Source organism: Macaca nemestrina, chromosome 1 (genome assembly GCF_043159975.1).
Source record: "Macaca nemestrina isolate mMacNem1 chromosome 1, mMacNem.hap1, whole genome shotgun sequence".
NCBI lineage: Eukaryota > Metazoa > Chordata > Mammalia > Primates > Cercopithecidae > Macaca > Macaca nemestrina.
Window position 1 is genome coordinate 172,334,451 of NC_092125.1, and position 26,874 is coordinate 172,361,324.

Genomic DNA, 26,874 nt, shown 5'->3' on the forward strand with positions numbered 1-26,874 from the left:
TGAAATTCAAACACATCTCTCAGTAACAGGCTCTAAGGGAGGAAGAGCCTTTCATTTAAAAAAAATGGTGAGGCTTGACAATAAGTGTAAACAGGGTTCTAATTAATAATGCTGACCGTCATCCCCGAATTTGCTTTTTATATTAAATTTACTTGCATAATTTCCCCTTTAATTTTGTGATATTTTCAGTATGAAATAGGCCGTGGAGGAGAGGCGAGGGAGATTACTCAAAGATGAGCCTAGATCACTCACCCTCATTCCCAGCAGGCTGACATACGGTAGGTACTTAATGCTTTGTGCCTTCCTGGAGATTAGAGAGCCACGCCTCTCATTAGCTGAAGAAGAGTTATCAGGCTAATCAGTGTCATAGGTCTGGATTTAGATGTTTTTCACAAATATCAAAAGGGAGATGAGGCCTCAACTGGGTGGAGAAGTCGTTTCATTCCTGAGCATGGCGGACACTGTCTGGCCCTCACTCCCTTGCTTTTGGAAGGAGAGGAACACAGAGCAAAGTGTGAATGTGAGGGACTGGATCAGACAGAGAGAAGAAGAGGCCTCCCAGCTCATGGTGAACATCCAGATGCACTTATATTTAATACTTTATCTATCCTAGAAAAACGTCTTTTGTCTTATCTTTTTTAAACGTCAAGAGAGCCAGAATAGGGGAAGAAAAAGAAAGCCTGTGTAAACATGGTGTGCCCACCTTCCAGATATTAAAAAACAATTAAGTCCACATGAATGGGCTTAGCTTGGCCATATATATACTTCCTGTGAACCACTTAAGTATACTGTAATTGTAATGTGGCAAATGGCACCAGGTGGCCTGGCACTTCCCAAAAGTGTCTCTCTGACTTCTGATGAGCAACTTGAGAGCTTGGCAAACTGGTTATGCGTGTCTTAAAACATCACTAAGTTTCTGAAATGAGAATGGGTTTCATAACCTGAGTCAAATAATCCTAGTAATTCACAGACCCAAACTCTGCCTTCTTCAAGAGTCTTATCAAGGAACATCCCCCTGCGACTGCCTGTAGGTATGAATCACATGGACAGCTGGCTTATCGGGTTGGATTCTGACTCGGTGACACTGTCACAGCCAAAGAGAAAGCTTCGCGCCTGAGGGGAGCAGTCCCTGTCAAAGTATCCCTGCAATGGGTTGGGTATTCTCAGTATCTCTAATCTGGAGAACAGAAAGAGCTTTAGACAGGTCATGAAGAACTCAAGAGGTGGGCTTTAGGCAGGCCTTTTGGAGCACCCATCATGCCACGTTTTGATAAGCACTTTATTTACTGTACTTAATTTCATTCTCAAACTTAAAAATGCATTTTCTAGATGAGGAGAATGAAGGCTTGGAGTGAGATTAAATAACGTGTCCTCGATTACAGAAAGACAAAAAGAGAGAGTCAGGGTTAAAATGTAAGGACGCTGACCTCAAAACCTGGGCTTTTCTTACTGCACCACACTGACTCCCACATATAGTATTTGCCTTAAACTTGAAATAATAAAAAGGTACACAGTGTCTCTGTCCCCAAAAGGTTTACAACCTAAGTGGTATACTAAAATAATACCTTAATATCTAATGCAATGCCGAACATGCTAAATTTCATAGGAAAAATGTTATGGATGTGCTAGGAAAGTTCAAAGGAGTCACAGATCCCATTGGCTTGTGAGATCAGAAAAAGGTTTGATTCCAGGAAGAGTGGGCACTTAAACTGAGCCTTTAAGGATGGTTCAGATTTAAAGAGGCACAGGAGACAGGAAAGGCTTTCTTGGCAAAGGACAAAGTATGTGCATAAGTTTGGAGATAAGAAGTAAAGTGGGCTGGGCGCGGTGGCTCACACCTGTAATCCCAGCACTTTGGGAGGCCGAGGCAGGTGGATCACAAGGTCAGGAGATTGAGACCGTGCTGGCTAACACGGTGAAACTCCGTCTCTACTAAAAATACAAAAAATAAGCCGGGCATGGTAGTGGGCACCTGTAGTCCCAGCTACCTGGGAGGCTGAGGCAGGAGAATGGTGTGAACCCGGGAGGTGGGGCTTGCAGTGAACCAAGATCGCACCACTGCACTCCAGCCTGGGAGACAGAGCAAGACTCCGTCTCAAAAAAAAACCAACAAAAAACAAAAACAAAAAAATTAGTAAAGTGAGTGATCTGTGGGATCCAGGACAGTTTCTGAATAGGGAAGTAATAAGATCACTGCAGACCTGGGAACATTCATAAGGCAACTGATATGGTTTGGCTCTGTGTCCCCACCCAAATCTCTCCTTGAATTGTAATTTCCACATGTCAAGGGTGGGACCAGGTGGAGATAATTGAATCATGGGGGCAATTTCCCCCATGCTGTTCTCGTGACAGTGAGTGAGTTCCCACGAGATCTCATGGTTCTATAAGGGGCTTCCCCCTTTACTCGGGACCCATTCTCTCCTGCTGCCCTGTGAAGAGGTGCCTTCTGCCATGATTATAAGTTTCCTGAGACCTTCCCAGCCATGTAGAACTGTGAGTCAATTAAACCTCTTTTGTTTACAAATTACCCAGTCTCGGGTACTTCTTCATAGCAGCAGGAGAACAGACTAACACAGAAACCATATTCAGAATGCTTGGAAGGGGGCTAAGATTCTGGAGGTAGGGAAATCAGAAGATTGATTCAAGTGTCCCAGCAGGAGGGAATGGAGGCCAAGACTCTGCTGTTGGGAAAGAAAATATAATTTTTACAATGGATATTTGACAACTCCTCCAGGAGAGCAAACAGGTCTAAAAGACCTGTTCCAAACTGTGCACTTGAAAGGGCATAAATAAATGATCATATTCTTCTAACAAATATAAAACATCAATAAGATATATGTAACGCAGTATACTTTTTAACTAATAATGGCATTAAGTCCTTCTTTTGAAAAATTAAGAAACTAATAAAAGTTGTGGAGGGTTAAATGATTTGTCCAATGTCACATAAATTCTGGCCTACCCAGGTTATCACATTGGGTTTCTGAAGTTAAAGACTAACTGCCTTCTGGTGTGCTACAGAAATGATGCAGCCACCGCCAATCAAATGTGGAGACGTTAGGGCAGGACTGGACCAAGCACAGCACTGCCTCTCTGTTCCATTTATTGTGAAATCCAGTTTTGCTCCATTTGTAATTGACTCTAGGCTTTATCACTCTTTGTCTCATATGTAACATTTTCTCCCTATCTAGGTTGAGATGCATTGTGAAGGTTATAAAGAGATATCATGGGGCATAAAAAACGCTAGTCTAGGATGGGGAGAGATTGTCTAGATTCCCAGTCCTGCCAATAACCACCTGTTTACTTGTTTAAGTTGCTGAAACTCTTTGGGCCCCGTAATTCTAATAATAATTATGGCAAAAACGAACTGCCACCACCACCACTAACCACTGCTGCCACCATCACCATCACGATTTATTAGGCATCATTTATGAACCAGAAGTTGGGCTAAGGGTTTTAAGCACATCATCCCATTTACTCCTCACCACAAGTCGCCAATTTTTGGCACCAGGGACCGGTTTCATAGAAAACAATGTTGCCAGGGATCAGAGTAGGGGGGTGATTTCGGAGTGAAACTGTTCCCCCTCAGATCATCAGGCATTAGACTCTCATAAGGAGCCTGCAGCCTAGATCCTTTGCATGTGCAGTTCACAATAGGATTTGCATTCCTATGAGAATCTAACACTACCACTGATCTGACAGGAGGCGGAGCTCAGGGAGTAGTGCTCACTCACCGGCCGCTCCCCTCCTGCTGTGCAGTCCGGTTTCTAACAGGCCACTGACTGGTACTAATCTGCAGCCTGAGCGCTGGGGAATCCCGATCCTCACCATACCACCAGGAAGGAACTGAGGCACAAAGAGGTTGAATAACTCTCCCAGGTCATGAACTCAGAGGTAATACACATGACCTTTAATCCTACAGATCCTAGAGCTCCCTTTGACCACAGTTTTGTGCACACAGTTGATCATCAATAAATATGCTTTGAATTAAGGAGAGTGAATAATTACCCTCCCTATTTGCCCCCTCTAAACTTTAAACAATACCAAATGAAACTCAGAATTCTATAAATACATATACATCGTGTGGAGGGGCTCCCCAATTTTCTTAAGTAGTATTGTAATGAATGAATCTGAAGTATTTTGCTCTATCGAGGAGTTTTTCTCAAAAGGTTAACTTTTGGAAATTGTCTCTTCAGATATTATTTCCAAGTCATTCATCCTCTACCCCCGCCTCTTTCCTGTCATAAGTAGAATGTAGTCTTTGTGTCATTTCTTAATAAATGGTTTGCTATTAAGGAATCATTATAATAATGTAGGCTACTGGAAGAAAGGGGTTATTTTAGTAGCCAACCCTCTTAATGACCTGCTCTTCTGTACACATTAGTAGTTGGATAAGGTTGTGGTTATTGAACTTCTGCCATCCACCAGAGACAAGCTGCTCAGGCTTGCATTGTTGGAAAGAGAGGATGATGGAAAAAATTTCTATGCAAATTTTTGAGCTACTCTGCCTGAGAGAGTACAGTGTGCTAAGTTTCCAACTTGTTCAACAGAAGCCAGCAGGGAGCATTAACGAAATGACTAGTTTGTCCAACCTACGGTTAATAGTACATATCCTCGGAGAGGCTGTATTCAGTGGAATTCAACAATATTTATGGGGCACTTTTAGTGAGCCAGGCATCATTTCAGATGCTTGAGAAACATCAGTGGACAAGATACAAAAAACCCCTGCCCTTGTGGGGCTTACATTTCAGAGACTGACCATTATTGTCCCTTCTTCAAATCTGTATGGCCACTGAGGAATATGAAAGAACGGCAACAACTCAATTTCCAACTTATAACTATGAAAAAATGGAGATACATTTTTCTTCTGATTACATGATCTAAAACACTCAGTGAGACTTTGGGAACTTGTACTTTAAGACTGGGGGGAAAAAGTCCAATAGCAGCACACAGTTCTATGGACCCAGCACAATTTAGTGTTGTTTTGCATTCCAGTGGCAAAGATCTTGTAAGAAAGTTCATGTCACTGGCACAAAGGGACTGAACATGGGAAAATACTTGTTCTTCTTTCTATCAAAGGCACAGTTGTAAAACGCACAATGCTATGAAAACTCAAGCAAATCTGGAATCATCGTTAAAGGGAATTAACTTGGAAAGTAATTTATGGCAAGAAAATTCAACTCCTTTGTTATCTCCCTTTTACCGTAATATGCTTCCTGAACACTGCCTATGAGAAAGGGCTTTTAGAAAGAAAAAAAAATAAGTATAGTAAAAATTAACTCATTTTATCAATTTGTGCTCTCTGCCAGAGTTTCCTGACTGTGGCTACGAGAGGCTGTAAAACTGATGAATTTGCATGGAAAAAGAAACCAGTGTAAGTAATTTGTGTAAGAGGTAACACGAACATAGACTGCTATAATTCAGACGCCCTGCAGATAGCAGACTGCTGCAGTGTGAGCAGTTATGGGTTAGAAAAATGACCACACTGCAGTCAGTCTGACTTGAATGGAAATCAATCATAAAGGTACTTTCTCTGCAGCTTCTACGCCACAGTCTTCAGCAACTCCTTTGCCAAGCAGATTTCTGGTCTGTAAACCCTGTGCTGATCTCCTGTTTTCCACTTTTCCTTTCTAAAAGGTCTGACCAAACGCAGGCTAAGAGTATGGTTTTCCAAACAGGAACATTAAAAAAAGGCATTGAACTAAAACAAGGATTTCCCTCTACGTGAAAATGAACTCGCCTGCTATTAAAAGATTTAACCAATGCTTTTTATGAAATGTAGTATTAGGTGCCAAAAGCCAGTAGAATATTTTTTAACCCCATGAAAGGCATCCGCTAACACAGACAGAGCCTTATTTTCACACATCCGTGTCTTGTGGACACATGTTAAGGAATACATATGTGGTGGCAGAAGGAGAAAAGGGAGGTGAATAGAGGAATTTTCATTTTTCAAAAAATCTTTCTGTTTCATTAAAATAGGAAAAATCCACCGATACATTTTCCCACCCCATTCCAAATCAGGAAGATAATTTATCTTTGACAGATAATTACTGTGAGTTTAATTGGTAAATTAAGTGTATTCAGGCATTTTATTGCCATAAAATAAGCTCAGTCTTAGATCTCAAGAAACTTAGATATGTACTCTACAGAGGAAAAGTCTGTCTCCTACTTATTTTTGTATTCTCCTCAGTACACAGTGCAGGGTGCTTCATATATTACACATATGCACCAAATGTTTACTGAGCTGAACTAAAATTACATGAGCTTGTTAATGAAAAATAGCTAAGAGCTAATATTTATTGAGCATTTATTACATGCCAGGCAATGTGCTAGGTATTTTACCTGACTCAACTCATTTAATCTTTGCATTATCCCTATGGAATATGTATTTATATTATTCTCATTTAGAAACGAGAAACTACACTGTGGGTTAAGTAACATGGTCAAGATCACGCAACTAAGTAAGTGACAGAGGAAGGGCTTGAATGTAGACATTTCCTAGATATCTGTTCAGAGAAACAGGAGTGAAATCCACATTTCTAGTGCTGCTGTCTTTCCTTTGTCATCAGTTATGAGGGAGATAAATTCAACAAGTTTAAATGGAAGAATAATTATCGCCCACACTTATGTGGCAAAACTTCTATCTCATCATTCTCCTTCTCGCCTCTCTGCTTTTGCAGGTCTTAAACCTTACAAGCATCAGCAAGAGTTCCACTGGATGAAGGGCCCTGCCACCTGGTCTAACAGAGCAGTCCACAGAGGGGTTAGCAATGCTGACTGATCTGCATTAGTGCCTTCTGCCTTGGGGACCGAAATTGATTTTCTGCATTTTAGAGTATCATCATATCTTAGCTTTTGGTTGAGGTCAAATGTGGTACCCGTTTAATATCTGATACAGCCTCAGTCATGGGATTAAGTCTTCTCTGACAGGGGTGGGATTTGATGGCCTAAGAGGTCTTTTCCCCACAGTGATCTATAAACCAGGGAAGGGCTAAGCTAAACATAAGCCCCACAACCAATAGCGCACTGGGGCTACTTGACCATTAGCTGTTAGGAAACCAAACTGTATCAACAGGGTCCTATCCCAACAATTGACTAATCCAGCTGTCTAAAAAATAAATAGTTTTCAATATTTCCACCAATAACTTCCATTTTTTTTCTCCTCCACCTAGTGAAAAATCCTGGGTATTAACATGTACTCATATTAACCACAGACTGGATTAGCTCAGTTCCAGTATTCGACCTACGTGAGGTTTTGCTGAATGTGGACTCTACCAGCCCCATTCTAGCCACGCTAAGATGGTCAATACCAACAGCCCTTCTAATCGGCAAGAGTTAGCTATGATAACGTACTCCAGCCAAATCTCAATAATGGCCCTACTGCAAGGTAATATAGGATTTCTCCTAAGCTTCTGGAAGTCACAAAAACCCCTTTTAGTTTTTCAGTGTTACTACTGGATATGAATATCCACCATGAAAAAGTTGAGGCTTATGAGTGCATAAATAAAGGTTTATTAAAAAGCACATTATTAGCTGGGCACACTGGCTCATGCCTGTAATCCAGGCACTTTGGGAGGCCAAGGCAGGCGGATCTCTTGAGCCCGGGAGTTTGAGACAAGCCTGGGCAACATGGTAAAACCCTATCTCTGCAAAAAATACAAAAATAGTTGGGTGTGGCAACGCATGCCTGTGGTCCCAGCTACTGGGAAGGCTGAGGTGGGAGGATCCCTGGGGCCTGGGAGGCGGTGGTTGTAGGGAGCCATGATTGTGTCACCACACTTCAGCCTGGACAACAGAGTGAGACTTTGTCTCAAAAAACCCAAACAAACCACATTGTCAGTAATGACCTGTAGCATGCTTCTGCCATTCATAGGGAATTTTGACTCATAATATGAGTGAAAGCAAAATTTAAAAATACTGTAAAACTAAGTACGACTTTTCAGAATGCTGGTACAGATAACCCAGGTGTGGTCTGCCACTTAAAAAGTTGCTAATGTGTCAGTGTTAGATTGAGAATTTTAAAAGATTCTGCTATCCATGAGATATCTTAGGAGAACAATTTCTAGAATAATGCAGAAACACAGGCTCTGGCTGAAAATCTGAGGAATAAGAGTTTTCTGGTTTCCTAAAACAGAGGAATGAGGTCTAATACTGGCATGCTCTTACTCTATTGGAATTACTCACTCCGTAAGGGTCACCAGAGTGGTGCTTCTCATAAATTGGTTGATAGAACATGAATTCTAAAATTGGCCCTTCTTAATTTATACACGCGCACACACATGCATTTTCAATACCTTTACTGATAGTGGTCAGCTCCAAGATTGGCTCTGAGCACACAGTGAACAAAGATCGGGGCTGAGGCTCTGTTCAGTAACTGTGGTGGTTATCACTGCTGAGCATCTACTCTGTGGCGGACGCTAGGCTATCTGTCACTTAACCCTCATTACACTCCTGAGACGTATTCCTATTTCCAGTACTTGGACTTAGGCTTGGCACACAGTTAGGACTTCATGAACATTTGCTAAATGAATAAATGATTGTAACCTAGAAGAAAACACAGCCAAGAGGGGTTAAATATTGCCCAAAATTGGTAAGTTGAAAAGCTCGATTCCCCAACTCTATATCCTGTACTGTTTTACAATACCATGCTGCCATCTTGAATATAGGTTTTATACTTGACACATAGGAAGCATAACTGATGAATGACCTAGAAACAGATGAACATACGAATAGAGACCACGACAACACATTAGTATGTACATCAAGGTGTATGTTGTGCTCCTCCCCAGTTCAAATCTTTATAAGAAGAGAATTCATAGTCTGGTAAATTTAGCAGAAGCTTCAGCTGAGAACAGAGATCAAAAGGGCCCCAAATTCTGCCATGAGAACTCTCACTGCCAGCTCTAACCAGGAAGACTGTAGGAGTACATGCATGTAAGAGAAAGGACTAGACCTTCATGCAGAGCGTTGACTGAAGGATACACTAATGTCATAAGCTTATTCCTGCCATAGTTCTAATTTCAACAGCTCAGTGGTCCATGACTACTGCCAGAGCACATATCGAACACAAGGTATATACACCTTTTAATTTGTAGGGCTGAGTCAGCTGAGGACAGAGTCAGCCTAAGGGTGGGGACACTCTCACCTTACATGGCTTCATTAGGTGAGGAGGGTAGGATACGAAAAATCAAGCTTGGCCACCCATACTGTGAGCTAGGATTCCGAAGAAAGGGTAGTTTGATGAAAATTTCTATGACTGCCAGTACACTGCACTTGCTGCCAGCTTTACTACCCAAATATTCACCCCAAATATGTCAAGAAAATTAAAAGGAAAAAAATCACACAACGAAACATCCTCCTAAACTAATTCAATTTCAATATTTATTTTGAAAATTTATTGAATTATAGTAGAGGAAGCTGGCTAAATTAAGCCAGCCAGACTGTTATTTTTCTTCCTAAGAGTATGGCAATATTTATTATTTTACCTCTCTATGAGGGGTTGATTAAAACTAGAAAATGTAACATTTGCAAAGTCATAATATACTCCGAACAAGGTGGTTCAGATAGGGAAAATAAAAATATATAGGGGCCAATCAGAATTTTCTCTTCCAAAATTTAGATTTTCTTTAAAAACTACATTTGGAAATAGACATTATGATTTTTTTAAAGGGCCACCCACTCTTTTGTCTGCTCCACACTCTACCCTCACTCTAGAAGAGGTGCCATTGACTTCTACAGATATAAAATGTGTGATGTTCATTTTGAAATTACTAGTAGAGCCTGCTATTGACCATCTAATTATGCCGAGTTCCATTTATAAACATAGCTAACCACCAAGTTTATGGAGACTTTTTGTGCTGCTTTAATAGGATATTGATCGAGCACATAGTTTGAGTAGACTGCCATTGAATTGTGTAATGGCAAACAAAAGGCAAGGTCACAGCGACTGTTCATGCTAGGGCTGCAATCTATTTTTTACTATATTCTCTTTGTTTCTTCCTTTAATGCTCGAGCCCAAATGGTTTCTTTTGAAAGAAGATCTTGCTTAAGAATATAAGCTATTTTTAAAATTAATTTCCATGCAATGATCACAGCTATCGTGTTACTTAACACAGGAAAACCAACAGGCCATTCATTTAGAAAGAAAGTTTTAAATCTATCCCACTTTAATTAAGATCTAAAGTACTGCAAATGTTTAAATGGCACCCCAAATGACTCGGTGTCTGGAATTTCTTATCCTACACCCATTTCCTCATTAGTCCTTCTGAGCAAGAACATTTTGTATTTTCAAGTTTGGGCTTGTTCCTACCAGCGAGTTTCATTTTCTTATTGTGCCTTGTAGTGCAGTTCACTCTGTCTTAGAAGTTCCACCATGTCAGGTTAGAAGACTGCCAATAGTTCTCACTAAATTACTGGCCTGAACATCTAAGCATCGGAATATGGGTACCTGAAGATGCAACAAGGACCCAGAGACTTCAAAAAGAACTTTAGAAAGGAACTGCAATTTGGATGTGAATGGCAATTCCTGTGTGAAAATACAGAGAGTTCACATTTCTAAGGCAGAAAACAGCCACTAGGGTGCCACCTCATGCCAGGCTGAGGCATACGTCTGGCTCCATTCACTCCTACTCTCCATTGACAAACAACTCAGGAATCCTGTAGTCGACCCAGCAGCTGAGCTTTGTGGCAGAGCCAGGACAATTCAGCTGCTGGATTTTAATAGATTCTGCAGCACTGCAACAGGAACCAAAAATCAGTCTGGGTAACTGAGAGTGGTTTTCACACCCAAAGACTCTAAGGCTGGCCACAGTGTACTGAGCATCCTGGCTTTTCAAAATTCCAGGGCCATGAAGTCATCCTTAGCCACGAAGTTTACTTAACCCTTGCAGCCGGCTTGGGTGTACAAACCGCCGCTAGAAAATTAGAGCCCACCAGGCCAGAGTCACAATGGCCTGTGTGTATTTGCGGTTTTCCTCTTTCCCAGTGAAGTAGTTAGGGTTTCGAAGTCACTCCACCAAGTTCAAGTAAAATAGAGTCAGCAATTTGGAAGGAAATGGGCAGAAGTAGTGGATTTTTCAGGAGAACTTTCTGGGTTCATACCAGGAGTGATATTTGACAGCCTTAGAGCTCATACTTTGAGGGAAACACTGGTGTAAAATAAACAAAAGAGTGGGTGCTGACAGAGAGAGCTATCTAAGCAGCATCATTTAGCAGCTAGCAGAGTGGGCTCTCTTTGTAGCAACTTCAAGGGAAAGAGACCAAGCTAAAAATGCCTTGAGAAGGCTTTGTTTGAAAATGCAGCATCATGTAAGAGCCATTTCAACAGATGGTTCTTGTCTCTTTCCTCATAGTATTATGCTAAAACAACTTTAGTGATTCTGAACCACATTGTTAACACTTGTAAAACCCCCTTCCCCAAAGCAGAGAATACTTCCCTCTCTCTCTCTCTGGCACAGCGTCTAGTGGTCTGTATTTTCCTCCTCCCCTGGAACAAGGCAATAAATAATTGAGCTACTTTCAGATGGTCCTGCCACATGGGGGGGAAAGTAGCAAGAGAACAAATATAGACTTTCGTACTATAGTACTTTCTTTGCCATGGAAGCAGAACTTTCCATTCTTGCCTTTCATAGTATTATGCTAAAACAACTTTAGTGATTCTGAACCACACTGTTAACATGGACTTTCATGGATGATAATGAAAAAAAAAATATTAAAAGGTGGTGGGCGGGAGGCAAGGAGGAGAGGGGAGTTCATGGAAGACTGCAGCTTCAGTTGGCCAGCAGGAGTCCCTGATTCCAACAGCTTCATATATCTGATCAGTATAATTCAATGGCAAGCATCCTTGTTGCCTAATCCCTCACCTCTGAGTTTGTCAGGCTAAGCCAGCAGCTTTCTCTTGAGTTTCTCCACCATTGCCACCTCGGTAGTAACACTACTAAAAACAACACACTTAGCACACAGTTATTTCAGTGAATCTGCATGAGGAAATACTGAAAGAGCACCTCCCTCCTGTCTTACATTTAAAAGGAAGAAAATGAAAAACAATAACTGGAAACCTAGTGAAAGTAAATATTTGCATTAGCAAATTTAAAAATCAAATACTAAAGATCCAGAAAGGCAGAAAAATCTCAAGCCAAGCCATCATTAATGATGACTGTGAAATTTCCAGTCCATATAAGTAGTCATAATTAGGGTATAATTGCAGGGGACTGGATGGGGCTGGGATACCGATAACAGAAGGTTAAGAAATCTGCAAAAGAGTCAGAGATTCTAGGACACTGAGACCATTAAAAACATCTAAGTAAAAGGCACAACTATGGAGAGAGTAAAAAGATCAGTGGTGGGGAGTGGGAGGTAATGAATAGGTGGAGAACGGGAGATATTTAGGGCAGTAAAACTATTCTGTATGATACCATAATAGTAGTTACCTGTCACTATGCATTTGTCAAAACCCACAGAATGTACAAGAATGAACCCTAACGTAAACTGTGGATTTTAATTAATAATTACGCGTCAATATTGGCTCATGAATTGTAACAAATGTACCACACTAACAAACGATATTAACAATAGGGGAAACTGTTTGGGAGGAGGGGTATATGGAACTTCTGTACTTTCTGTTAACCTAAAACTGTAAACCTAAAAAACTGCCCTAAAAAAGAATAAAGTCTGTTAATTAAAAACGAACTCACACCTGAAAACAAATCCAGGAAAAAAAATGAAGTATCTTACTTGCTTTGGTTTACATGAAAATAGTTTTAACCTTTTTTTAAATGCACAAATTAATAAGCTGAAAGTGTATCAAATCAACAAGAACTGATTATTCAATAAAAGCACAGAATCCTTGGATGCCATTTAGTTCTATAATGCAATTACAGGAGAGGTTTTGATGAAAAGGTCGGCAGTCAGCTAGCTGAGTACAATAAAGGAAAAAGAGCAAGTTGCTTAACCTCTTGGAGCATCGCAGACTCCATCTATAAAACGGGATGGTAACACCACCATGGGAGGATTGAATGAGATAATGTTTACAAAGTACCCAGCACAATGCCTGGTACGTGGTATATGCTTGATAAATGCTAGCTACTCTAAATTTTTGTATTATATGACATCACACTCCTAACAGGGCCAATATCATGTGTTTAATCACTTTATGCGCCAGTTAGCTTATTTCTATTCAAGGATACAGAATGCACCCCAGGTTCACTCATCTGCAAAAAGCATCCACCACAGTTCTGAAATGGGTGCTTCTCTCTTCCCACATGGGGGAACAAGGAGGAGGGCAGCCTTGCAAGGCAATGCTGAGGGATTTCAACTCCCGCATGTGGCTTGAGTGTTAAGCCTTTCAGGAGGGTGTGTAGGTGAGGAAACCTGAGCTGGGGATCCTTACCCCAGCCGTCAAGGCAATCTTGTGAAATATACCCTGACAAACATAGATTATCTCTAAGAAAAAGGGGTCTCCTGACTACAGTCGACTAGTTTGGCCTGAAGCCATGATCGAGCTGACACAGCCCAGACCCACTCTTGCCAAACAGTTTCCGTCAGCATGAGGCCATGTGTGAGTGAGTCCCAGAGCGATTACACAGCAGTGTGCAGAATCAAAAAGCATTTGAGAGCCAAAGGATGTTCACGATGCCAGGTACTGGCTAAGCAACCCCCTAAGCGGGCACAGGAAACAAGTCCAGGTCCCTCTGCAAACTCAATCCCTGTCCAGCCATACTCTCTGGCACTCTTGAAGGCAGGTTTAGAATTCATTTGGCAGCCAAGCAATCTTAGACTGACCAGAGTTCTAATCAAACTTGGAACTGATAAGCTTTGGGATATAAGACCTTAAAAGGAAAGACAGGGAGTAGAAGAAGAGGAGAGGCTGGGGGTGATTCTGTACTGTGTGGGCCTTCTCATACAACCCCCAGGCCTGGAACACTGATGGTAATGAGGACTAAATGTAAGAATTGCAGCACTCAGGGCAGAATAAAATGGCTAGTGCTCCAATCTTACGCTTAAAAGGATTTTCTTTTCACTCTTTAAGGCTATGTTTTAGATCCCATTGAGGGCTCAATGAATGTATTTCCCTATAATGCTACTACGACAGGTATGGTCTGATATACATATATATATACACACACACACACACACACACATATATATATACACATACTCCCCATATTACTGTTATTATTAAAATTACAAGAAAATGTGATATTTATTGTGCTCAAAAGTCCTAAGAGTTATATACACACACACACACACACACACATATATGTATATACACACACACACACACACACTGATGCACTGTTATTTGTCTATGGCTGTGCTATAACTAGGGCAGCATATCCTCTCCAGCTTAACAAGGCAACATAGTGTCTACTTAACTGGTTGGTACTTTAAGTACACTTCAGTACCATGGCAGCAACCTCCCCATTCCAAGTCACGACCTGCTGCTCCTAATGTCTCATTCCTTAGGGTTCCAACTCTTCTACACTGGAATACCTCAGCATCAACCTGGGAGTCCTTGACTCCCACAATTCTAACACTGACAGTTACCTTCCCACTGTTTCCCTGTCTAGTCTCATGCCATAGATCTCTTCAAGTTCCTTTGAGCCAGTCTAAAAAGTACAGATTCTGGCCTTATAGAGACTCAGCTTAACGATTTATCCACTATTTGAATTTTTTGCTTGTTTGTTTTTTGAGATGGAGTCTCACTGTGTTGCCCAGGCTGGAGTGCAGTGGTGCGATCTCGGCTCACTGCAACATCCACCCCCTGGGTTCGAGCAACTGTCCTGCCTCAGTCTCCTGAGTAGCTGGGACTATAGGCGTGCACCACCTTGCCCAGCTAATTTTTTGTAGTTTTAGCTGAGACAGGGTTTCACCATGTTGGCCAGGCTTGTCTCAAACTCCTGACCTCAAGTGATCCGCCCGCCTCAGCCTCCCAAAGTGCTGGGATTACAGGCGTGAGCCACCGTGCCTGGCCTCACTGTTTGACTTTGGATAAATAACTTAAATAGACCCTCGATTTAACTCATCTTTAAAAACGGGGATAATTTCTTGTCTGAAAAGCTTATTGCAAGGATTAATTTATGCATCTTACACTAAGGCCTAGGACAGTGCCTGGCAGACAGTAAATGACTAGTAGTCATTAGATTCTCCCCTATTCCCACATTGTATATCACATTCTGTGCTCTCAAGACTCTCCTAGCCTATAAGTGACTGAAATAAGAACAGAGAGAATCCAGGCTTTTTGGGAACCAGTATGGCTTGTTTGACCTGACGTCGTGTCCTGAGATGGACCGGCTTACTCAGTTAATCTTGCAAGCCTGTAACACAGAGAATGGGGGGTATGAACCTAAAATGAAAATATTTCTTCTTACTCCAGCTCATTCCACAAAGGGCTGATGCTGCTCAAAACCAATTTTAAACATGTAAATTTTACCTACAAGTGGTATTTTGAAGTAGGTGGAGGGGTAAAACAAAATAAAATTTCAATATTTGGTATTTATTTTTCCTTCTTACTGGGACCTGGAACATCATAATCATTGAACATCAAAACCAGTTACGCTTTTAAATAAGAAAAAAGAGAGATTCTTAAGGGAAGGCAACTGTGTGTGTGTGTGTGTGTGTGTGTGTGTGCGCTAGATTATGTCATAACAAAACTACAATCAATTGAATGGGCCTTTGATCAATGGAGAAAGATGGTGACAGGCACTCTTCATTCACTGTTAGTGATTATTGACAAGCTGGTAATGATCATCCCAGACTGTGTCACTCATACCAAGGGCATTAGCATTTTTTAAAGGTCAAAAACAAATTCTTTTAAAATGCAGAATTTCTTAGACATCAGGGAAGCCTTGGAATATATGTGACCCTCAGGATTTTCGTCTTTCTTTTACGCCTCACATCAAAATAATGTTTAATTTTTCCTGATTTAAATTCTTGGTTGTCAAACAAACTGTGTGTCAAAATTCCTCCAATGGGTAAATGAAAAGGAGACTCTGAAGGCTTTTTTTGGTCTCTAGGGGTCCCAGGCAGAAAGCAAGCACCAACCAAGGCAAATCTGTACCACATGAAAGCAAAATTCTACTTACTCTGTGACACTCTTACTAGCTCAGTCACACTAAAAACACCTGATGTGACAAAACTGTCCTGGAAGCCCAAATGTCCTGGGGAGACAAAAACAAAAGAAAACAAAGTGTCATAAATACAAGACATTTGACAACAGAGCTTTAAATATTAGTTTCATTATGATTAACACATGTGGTGCCTCATCTCCTTCTCTGCTCTCCTTAGGGTTTATGTGGGAGGGCACAGTCATTTAGCTATGCAGATAGATTTGTAGTTTGAATTTCAAGGTTGTGCAAAGCTATGGTACAACAACTGGCTGATTTTTGAAATGGTTAAAAAAAATTCAACAGGAAATCTGAAACAAAAGACAATTTAAAATAAATAGTTACCTTGGGTGACCTCTAAGACCTTAACAATTGGGATAAAAACAGCATATCTGAGAGTCACTAGGAGAGCTGCATTCCATAATAGTTTTTTAAACATTATTCTCTAAAGAAACATCTGATTGGAATTAGTTATCTATTCATTTAACTCAAACAAGATTTAAAGATGTTATTTTCTGGAGGCACCACAGGGTGAATTTTTAAAAAGTCAGAATAGAAAAAGCAAGCCCCAACCCACAAAACAGGAAAACAAATTCTTTTGAGCACAAATAAAAATTCAGATTATTTACACACACCAAATGTTTTTCGTGTCCATTGATTTTTTTGAGAAAAGGTAATAAATCCATGGTTCAAACATTGATTAATCTTTGAACTTTGTTTCTGCTTCATTTTTGCTGGATGCAATTAATTCCCTTTAAGACACCCGGTATTAGGTCGATCACCAATTACTCATTTAATTTTATGATATATTCAGAAACACAGAACTTATAAACGACAAGGAACACATAATCTGTGATATGTAGTTTCCGCGTCTGCCTGTACAATTTTCTGATTCTATGACTCTCACACAGGTAGATTCGATTCTAGTTGAGAGATCACTCCAAGGTCAGCTTAGTCTTTCCCTGCTTTAAAATCTGGGTCAACAAATTGTTGGTTGAAGGGATTTTTGAAATAATTGTTCTTTGACACAGGAAAGATACCTTGAGAAAATGCAATAAAAGAAAATAGACCAATCTGAATATATAACAATCCATAAACAAAGTTTGCGTTATTAATAAAAGCTAGATTTCATGCACTACTGAGGGAAAGCAAGTTTACCTGTGGCACTGTATATCCACCAGTACATTTACTAAATGTCATACACATAAACACATGCAAAAAGTTGCCATGTTTTGGAGGAGTATAAATGGACCTGCAAATTACTTGTCTTTTTTTTGGTTACACTGGATTTTTGCATAAGAAATTTCTACTGAGATTTTTAAAATTTTCAGTTAACTTTTATATCAAACACATAATCTATGGTATTTGAGATGAAACAGTTCTAAGTTTTAGGATAGACAAGAATTGTAAACTGCTTTTTGAAATAAAATGGCAAAATTTTACCATCAAAGTGCTCAAGAAATGTCACCTCTCAAAACCACCCACACCCAGGTATTCAGTTGGCTTTGGTAAGCACCTAAGATGCTGTCTCTTAGATTAAGAGACCTGAGAAGTTAAAAAAAAATTAATAAATAAATAAAATTCTCTAATGAGGTCTTGGCAAAACAGACCACAACATCTCTTTTTTACAGGGAGACCATCAACATTACATTTATCCCACAGATCACAGCGAAGGAAATCTAACCACAATGTACATTAAGGTTGACTTAAAACACACAGAACAATAACAAGGAAATTCATAGATGAATAGGAAAATCTGGGTTGATCTCCAGCTCCTGCTCATCCCTACCTTCTTTACTTGACTTACAGGCCGATACTTGTTTCAGTTCCAATCTTTGAAATTCCTTATTTTAAGGATGAACTAACATGAATTTCTGTACAGGGTGAATGTAAACACATGCAATTTAATCCTGCCACCAAAAAAAGCCAGCAATATATTTTAAAGGCTAAGCTGAGTTTGGTGCAAGGACTTGGGAATTGGGAAGACCCCTGCGTTCATTTATTCAAATTACCACCCTTTCCTGGTTGCCCCTTTTCTTGTGTCCACCTCTTAAATGCTGGTGTTCTCCAGGGTCTGTGCTCATCTCTCCTTATATGTGTGTGCAGGTGGTGGGGGGTGTCTATTTCTTAAGTTATTTTATCTACCTCCATGTCATCAACTAACAGTCTAGACTGTGATATTTGTGAAAACTAAAATAATATTTTTGTTTACCATTGTATACTTAATGCCTGAGACAAAGCAGGTTAGTAAGTGAATATTTATTGAATGAGTAGGTGAATGAATCTACAGGCCAATGACTCTCAACTCTTTATCATTTACTGAGATCTATCTCCTGGGTTCCAAACCCATAAATCTAGGTATTTGTTGGGCATTCCATCCAGATAGCCCACAGGTGTTCTTAGACCCAACATGCCCAAAGCTGAATCCATTTTCTACTGCACCCCAAACCCGTTCTTACTCTTTTGAATTCTGTATTTCAATGAACCATTTGCCACTCATCTAGTTTTTTGGCATCATTCCTGCCTCCTGCCTCTGACAATCACCCACATCCAACCAGTCCCCGCTGCTTCTGTGATTCTTGACTCTATGTACGTCTCCATCGTCCTCCTGTGACTGTGGCTCAGGACCTTCCCACTTCACCAGCATGGCGGGAAAGCCTCCTAACTGTGCTCTCTATCATCTCTCTCGGCTTCTTCTCCAATCCCCTCTCCCCGCGTCAGCCAGGGCTGTCTCACAGACATGCAAATCTGATGAGTTATTCATTTATTCAATAAATGTTTACTGAGTTCCTACCATGTGCCATGCATCATAGGCACAAGATACAGTTCCCACCTTTAGGGAGTTTACAGAGACAGCCAAAAACATGTAAAAAATTACGGCCGGGCAAAGTGGCTCAAACCTGTCATCCCAGCACTTTGGGAGGCCAAGGCCGGTGGATCACGAGGTCAGGAGTTCAAGACGAGCCTGGCCAAGATGGCGAAACCTGTCTCCACTAAAAATACAAAAATTAGTTGGGCAAGGTGGTGAGCACCTGTAATCCCAGCTACTCAGGAGGCTAAGGCAGGAGAATCACTTGAATCTGGGAGGCAGAGGTTGCAGTGAGCCAAGATCGTGCCACTGCATTCTAGCCTGGGCGACAGAGCAAGACTCCATCTCAAAAACGAACAAAAAATACTTTAAAAATGATAGGCTGGGCATGGTGGCTCAGGCCAAGAGCAGTGGCTCACACCTGTAATCCCAGCACTTTGGGAGGCCGAGGCGGGCGGATCACGAGGTCAGGAGATCAAGACCATCCTGACTAACACGGTGAAACCCCGTCTCTACCAAAAATACAGAAAATTAGCCGGGTGTGGTGGCGAATGCCTGTAATCCCAGCTACTTGGGAGGCTGAGGCAGGAGAACAGCTTGAACCTGGGAGGTGGAGGTTGCAGCAAGCCGAGATTGCGCCACTGCGCTCCAGCCTGGGTGACAGAGTGAGACTCCATCTCAAAAAAATAAAAATAAAGAAAATAATAATAATAATAATAATAAATGGAGGCCGAGCGTGGTGACTCATGCCTGTAATCCCAACACTTTGGGAAGCCAAGGCGGGCAGACTGCTTGAGGTCAGGAGTTCGAGACCAGCCTGGCCAACATGGTAAAACCCTGTCTCTACTAAAAATACAAAAATCAGCTGGGTGTGGTGGTGCACACCTGTAATCCCAGCTATTCAGGAAGCTGAGGCAGGAGAATCGTTTGAACCCAGGAGGCAAAGGTTGCAGTGAGCCGAGATCATGCCACTGCACTCCAGCCTGGGTGACAGAGTGAGATCCGTCTCAAAAAAAAAAAAAAAAAAAAAAAAAAACATTATAGGCCAGGTGCGGTGGTTCATGCCTGTAATCCCAGCACTCTGGGAGGCTGAGACAGGCAAATCACCTGAGGTTGGGAGGTAGAGACCAGCCTGACCAACATGAAGAAACCCTATCTCTACTAAAAATACAAAATTAGCTGGGCGTGGTGGCGCATGCCTGTAATCCCAGCTGCTCGGGGGGTTGAAGCAGGAGAATTGCTTGAACAGGAGGCATAGGTTGTGGTGAGCCGAGATCATGCCATTGCACTCCAGCCTGGGCAACAAGAGTGAAACTCCATCTCAAAAAAAAAATATATATATATATATATACACACACACACATACACACATACCCACCCCATATATTTTATACATATATTTATACCATACATTATATATATATTTATACCATATATTTTATAGATATATGGTATAAATGATATGAAGGAGACAAATATCAAAAGCTTTAGAAAGGGTGGTCAGGGCAGGTCTTGTTTAAGAGCTGATATCTGAAAGATATAAAGGAGCCAAACAGGAAAAGGAGAAAGAGCTCTTCAGGCAGAGGATTAACATAAGCAATGGCCCTGAGGTAGGAAAGAGCAAGATGTTGGAGAAACTGAGACAAATCTGATGTTTTCTGAGCCCCTGCCCTATCAGAAAGCTTACAAGAAATATGCATCCAACAAAGGACTAGTATCCAAAATTTACAAGGAACTCAAATAAATCAGCAAGAAAAAAAACAAATAATCCCATCAAGTAGGCAAAAGACATGATCAGACATTTCTCAAAAGAAGATATACAAATGGCCAATAAACATGAAAAAATGCCCAACATCACTAATCATCATGGAAATGCAAATTAAAACTATAATGAGATGCCACCTTATGGCCTGGAAGAATGGCCATTATTAAAAAGTCAAAAAAAAAAAAAAAAAGATATTGGCATGGATGTGGTGAAAAGGGAATGCTTATGTACTGCTGGTAAGAATAAGTACCATCTCTATGTGAAACAGCATGGAGATTTCTTAAAGAACTCAAAGTAGATCTACCACTTCATCCAGCAATCCCACTACTTGATATCTGCTCAAAGCAAAAGAAGTCAACATATCAAAAAGACAACTACATGCGTTTGTTTATTGCCACACAAGTCACATTTGCAAAGATGTGGAACCAACCTAAATGCCCATTGGCCAAGGAACGGATAAAGAAAATATGGTATATATACTCCATAGAATACTACTCAGCCATAAAAAAGAACAAAATAATGTATTTTGCACCAACTTGGATGGAGCCAGAGGCCATTATTCTAAGTGAAGTAACTCAGGAACGGAAAACCAAATACCATCGTGTTGTCACTTATAAGTGGAAGTTAAGCTATGGGTGTGCAAAGGTATACAGAGTGATATAATGGACCTTGGAGACTCAGAAGGGGGTAGCTGGGTAGGGAGTGAGGGATTTAAAAAAGCCGAAATATTGAGTACAATGTACACTGCTTGGGTGAGGGATGAACTAAAATCTCAGACTTCACCACTGTACAATTCATCCATGTACCCAAAAACCACTTTTACCCCGAAAGCCACTGAAATATATATATGTAAATATATATTTTTATATATACTGTAAATCTTTGACAGAACTTCTTATTTCTGTCTCTCTCTCTGATTTTCAACAATATAGTTTAAACTAAAACTGAGCCGATCTGCACTGGGAAACCATTAAAATGAAAAAAAATATATATATATATAAAAAAAAAAATACATACATGTATATATAAGTAGATATATACATATCATATATACAAGTAGATATATACATATCTCATATATATATATATATATATATACACACACTTTCTTTTAAAGAGAAAGAATGCTTGCAAGAGCCCCACAGAATGTTCAGAGAACAGTACAAACTCCTTCCCATGGCATGGGACCTAGATACAGCCTCTGTTGACTCTCTCTCACTTCTGGCCCTACCCTTGGCCTAAGGGAACTACATGCTCGTTCGTCGTTGCACTGCTTCACTGCTATCCCCTGATACAGCTCCTTCTTCCTGAAACATCTGTTCTTCCTCCTCCTGGCTTAGCCAACTCCTAAAGTGTCTTTTAGAACTCAGCTTTGTTGTTACCTCTCACAAAAGTCTTCCCTGGCTGCCCTTACTCGATCGTAACTTTGTCTTTTTCTCACATCAGACTGTAAGCCCTCTGAGGAGGGGAAGTATCTTCTGTGCCTCTGGCCCTCCAGGTCCTGACACACTGCCTGGCAGGGGGTCAGTGTTCCTGAGATGCCTCGGAATGAAGGAAACTCAAACTGGGCTCACCTATGTCATTTTTCCTCTTGGTAAAATCTTTGGCAGAACTTCGTATTTCTGTCTCTTTCTCTCATTTCCAGCAATATAGTTTCAACTAAAACTGAGCCAGTCTGCACTGGGAAACTATGAAAATGAACTATCCACATATTCCCTCCAAACTAAACAGGATCAGCACAGGAAAGGCAAAGAAGCTTCTGGTCAGACTGATTCAGGCATTTCTGATGATAAATGCTGGGGGATTGTCTTATTGTTCGCTTTATGGTTCATATTTTTAAAGTTCAAGTAAAAATAGAGTTAAAGGGCAGCAGCATTGTCCATCATGCCCATAAAGCTCCCTCCATCCAAAAAGGATCTAGTCCCAAGCTTAAATGAAGATCTTGTGTGATCCTGAGAAAGTCACTGCAAAAATAACAATTTCATCCCCTTCCCCTACCAGCAACTTGCCTCCCAAGGCTTACCTTTAGTGGAACGTGTGCCATTTAGAAGGTAAAATATATGTGAATGCACTATAATCAGAAAAATAAAGAGTGTAATTCTTTGGCAGGTTTTGATGTAACCATCTCTTCACACAGTGTTATCAGACAGCCTCGGCTAGATTATGTTTATAATATGTCCCCAAGGAAAGGTCTGTGTAAACAGTCCATGTAACTTTAAATGGCGATGAAACTGCTCTTGTTCCTTTACCAATTGCTTGGAAACCCACTGATGAACTCTGTAAGAAGACAGCAATGAGAAATGAAACCTAAGAAATGATGGAAAAAGTGATATTGCTAACGTAATTACTAAGCAAACCTGAGTGAATTAATATTTCATTCTCACGAACACAAACCAAATCTTAAAAATGACTTTCAGGGAAATGACACTAATCTGATTGTTCTACTTTACTGCAAAGTAAGAAAAAAGTGGAAAAGAAAATAAAAAGGTGAGTTTAAGCTATTCCAAATTCGGATATTATTAGCATTGAAAGATCCTCCGTCGGAAAGCAGATTAAACACTCCCAAAAGGTCCCAAGATTTACATGCTGAATAGGGCCTCTCAGAAAAAAAGTGCAAAACATGTACTTTCGTTAAGTATGTCTTAGATGAAAAGCCAGATTGCATAATGCGCTATCTCTACAATTCTGTACTACTGTTCAGGAGCAATTGTATAGGAGACTGAAATGAGGAGCAGATCCTTTCTCATTTTATATAATATGGCTAAAAAAGTTCATTCACTGAAGTCTTGTTCATTGAATTCCCAATTAGAGCACAGACTTCAATACCTTGGAGTCAGTCATACTCACAGTGGGGAGAGATTAAACTATACGGGAGAGGTAGAAGTATAAAAAGCGAAATTCTTTCCTGGGTAGTTAGGAGAAGCAGCTCTCTTTACCTCGATGATATCAGCAGTTATTATGGAAAATGCCATTACATGGGAACCAAATCTCATTTCATGGAGGAACTGAACATCTATCCGCCTTTTAGCAGGCAGCAGAGGAACAAAGTTAAGATTTGAAGAGAGACAGGTAACCTTGAAGAGCTGTTCAGAGGTCAAGGCCAGAGACACCTGGGAACAAACCACACAGAGGGCTGACCCCTAAGGAAAGTTTTCAGGTCCAAGCAACAGAGTTAATTTTGCATCTGAGAAGGGAAGTTTATATCCAAGATGGTATTTTTGTTTTTTCCTGCTGGAATATCAAGGGGCTGTCAGATCTAAATTATCAAATCTCGTCTGGTTAAGGGATGTAGGCAAACTGCAATGCCCCAGTCATTTCATCAAAAAGAACTCATCTCTATTCTAGTCTTCCCTTGGTAAACAGGTTCCATCCCTAATAACAAGACAGGCCAATGATTACCAGGCTTCTCCATGCTGGTGTGCCTTGGCCTCTTGAAGGGAAAAGCTCCCTCTTTCTCACGCTGTTTATATTCCAGAAGGATTTTGGAATGCCTGTGCTGTGCAGGTCTGTGCTAGTCCCTGGGGACACTGCTTTCAGGGAGCCTACATTCTCATCCTTCTAAAGAAAAGTTTACCTCATCAACCACACTCCCTCCTTGGAATTTTAATTTCTCCTTCTGTGAATTCCCCACTGGCTTATGAGCCACCTGTGGGAATGTGGCTCGTTAATCTTCCCTCTCACCCCAACACAGAACATTTTAGATGTGCTCAGGAGACACTGTTCAATTAAAGAGAACTTCTGCTCTGTTATCTTAATGGCACTTGCCTCTTTTTACCTGACTGGACAGTTATTTGTTTATATGTCTTATCTCTGCATTCCTACAACAAAGCAGGGGAGGGGAGGGTTGCGACTCATTATCGCACATTGTCCACAGGCCCAGCACAAGCCTTTATTCTAGGTGTGTAATAAATATTTATTTAGTGATTCAGATGAGTGACTTATGAGACCCTCATTTGGTAGTCCTCTAGCGCATGATGCAAATTTGTGTTAGCTCACCTGCAGTGATATTACTTCCGTACTTTTAATTTGGAATATCTTGGAAAACAGTTTTTCCTTTTGAGGAGTCAGGTGCAGGTATGTTTCTGCTGATCCGTTAAGGCCAAATTTTAAATTTCTGGTCTGATTTCTGACTGTATAGTGACTATTTAAATTGTTCTGCCACTCATTGGTGACATTTGAGATATGGCTTATTTTTGGAATAATTCCTTATATTTTAAAGAAATGCAAAAATTCAGATATCTAAAAAAGAACACAGAAGCAATAAAAGTACATATATATTCCGTTTGTGAGATTCACCTTTATAATAGTGGAGAAAAATTCACTTGGTAGTGTGCTTATGGTAAACATTAGAAGGTTGACATATGGTGTTGGACTGACAGTAAGGGTGAAACACTTCTATATCCAGAAAGTTGTGCCTGAGAATTTGCAAAATGCAGAAATGTTTGTCAGCTAATAATATGGATGAGGTGTTTTGAGATTCTCAGATGAATACATCGATTGCTTTAAATGCATTTGTAACATGGTTATGATTGTCATTTTGGTTTATCATGACACATTAAGAAATTGTCACCATTATGGAAATAATGTACTCTTAGACTAAGAGAAGGATGAGGCAAAAAGAGGTTTGAGAAGTATGTGTCACGGGACTTACACACTGTTGGCCTTCTTTTGTGGCTCCAAATTTCCCTGTGCCACTCATTTACTGCTGCTCAATACAGACACCTAATCTGTGTTTTTTTGTTTGTTTTTGCCATCATTGCTCACTCAATGATTTCTGCCATAGCCATACAGACAGAGTCAATATTTAATTTACAGCTTCCACTCAATAAATGTTTACTTAATGTCTATTACATGGCAACCACAATCCTAGGACCTGGGATGCAACAGGTAATAACATAAGGTCCTTACTCTTGGGGACTTACATCTCCAGTCGAGGAAGATATTTACACCAAGATTTCCCGTAATGTATTTATAAAAAATTCGAATTTTTATAATACCTTTCTAGGAGAACATTAGAAATTAATAAAGACTACTGCAATATCTTCCTGCGATGAGTCTGCTGTTTGTCACACATATCCATGGTTGATAGCCAGAAAGCACACATTCCAACTGCCTTACAGTTAGGAGTGGCCACAACTAGAAAGTGAATGCAAGTGATATAATCAACTTCTACCCCACATACCTAAAAGGAAATTCTTGCCCTGAACATTGTCTCTGCCCCTTTTTATGAGTGAGAACACTTCCTACCATGCAGGCACATACCCATGGAATAGCAGAGCAGTAAGACAGAAGGAACCTGGGACCCTGAATGACACCGTGGAGTAGAACCATCCTGTCAACTTAGGCTGCTCATCTGGGAATATTACCAGAAAGAAAAATTGATTTCAATATACATTAACTACTATATGTTTTTGTGTTTTATTGGTTTCTTCGTTATAGTAGCTAAGCACTTACTCTAACCCACATAACTACTAACTTTTCCCTTTTGAATCCAAACTGTCACAGCTTAGCAGCCCTCAGGCCAATTCCAGCCTACAAACATATTTTGCTAGTACAGTATGCATTATTAATCTGCATAGGAATGCTTTTAAACTAGACATGAGAAGTTAAGTGACTTGCTTAACTTAAAGGTAAACAAGTGGCAGAATTAAGATTAGAACACAGGTACATTTACCACTCTTTATATAATAAAGTTTATTCCATTGTAATCCATGATTTTTAGCATCAGAGACTTAATTACCTATTCTAATCCAAAGGCCTTGTCACATCTTTTCACCAATTCCTGCAGTTAATAAAGGAAGGGTAGCATTTAATTAAACTAAATGTGATTGCCCAATGACTTCATAGAAAGAAAGTTTATGAGTTTTAAGTTCCAAGTGATTGAGAAATTAATTAAAGGACTATGTCTATTAGATATCAAAATATCTAAAAGTAAAAGTGAAAAAAGACTTTTACCTATTTGTATCTTTGCAAATATCAGATCCATGGCATCACACAACAAACTGGATATGGAAGGGACCTTAAAGTTAATCTAGCAGTGGAGTAATAATCATCATGTTGCAACAAAAAATTGTGCCTAGTAAAAAATGAGGGTTAAAAAAAATCATATTTCCCTGAATATGTCTACTTTCCTATAACTTGTAATTTACCTAGATTTTGTCCTCTGGCATAGGCAGAACAAATGTTGGCTCTCTTTAATT

At 40.3% G+C, this 26,874-nt stretch overlaps 1 protein-coding gene across 7 annotated transcripts in view; it reads right to left on the reverse strand.

Moving 5' to 3' along the window:
- The window catches only part of LOC105495162 (nuclear factor I A), a 382,111-nt gene that overhangs the window by 114,876 nt on the left and 240,361 nt on the right, over positions 1–26,874 (reverse strand). For all 7 annotated transcript variants that reach the window (XM_011764422.2, XM_011764425.3, XM_011764423.2 and 4 more), the window contains one exon: positions 16,080–16,154. In XM_011764422.2, coding sequence (XP_011762724.1) covers positions 16,080–16,154 — 75 coding nt within the window. The remainder of the gene's footprint in view (positions 1–16,079; positions 16,155–26,874) is intronic.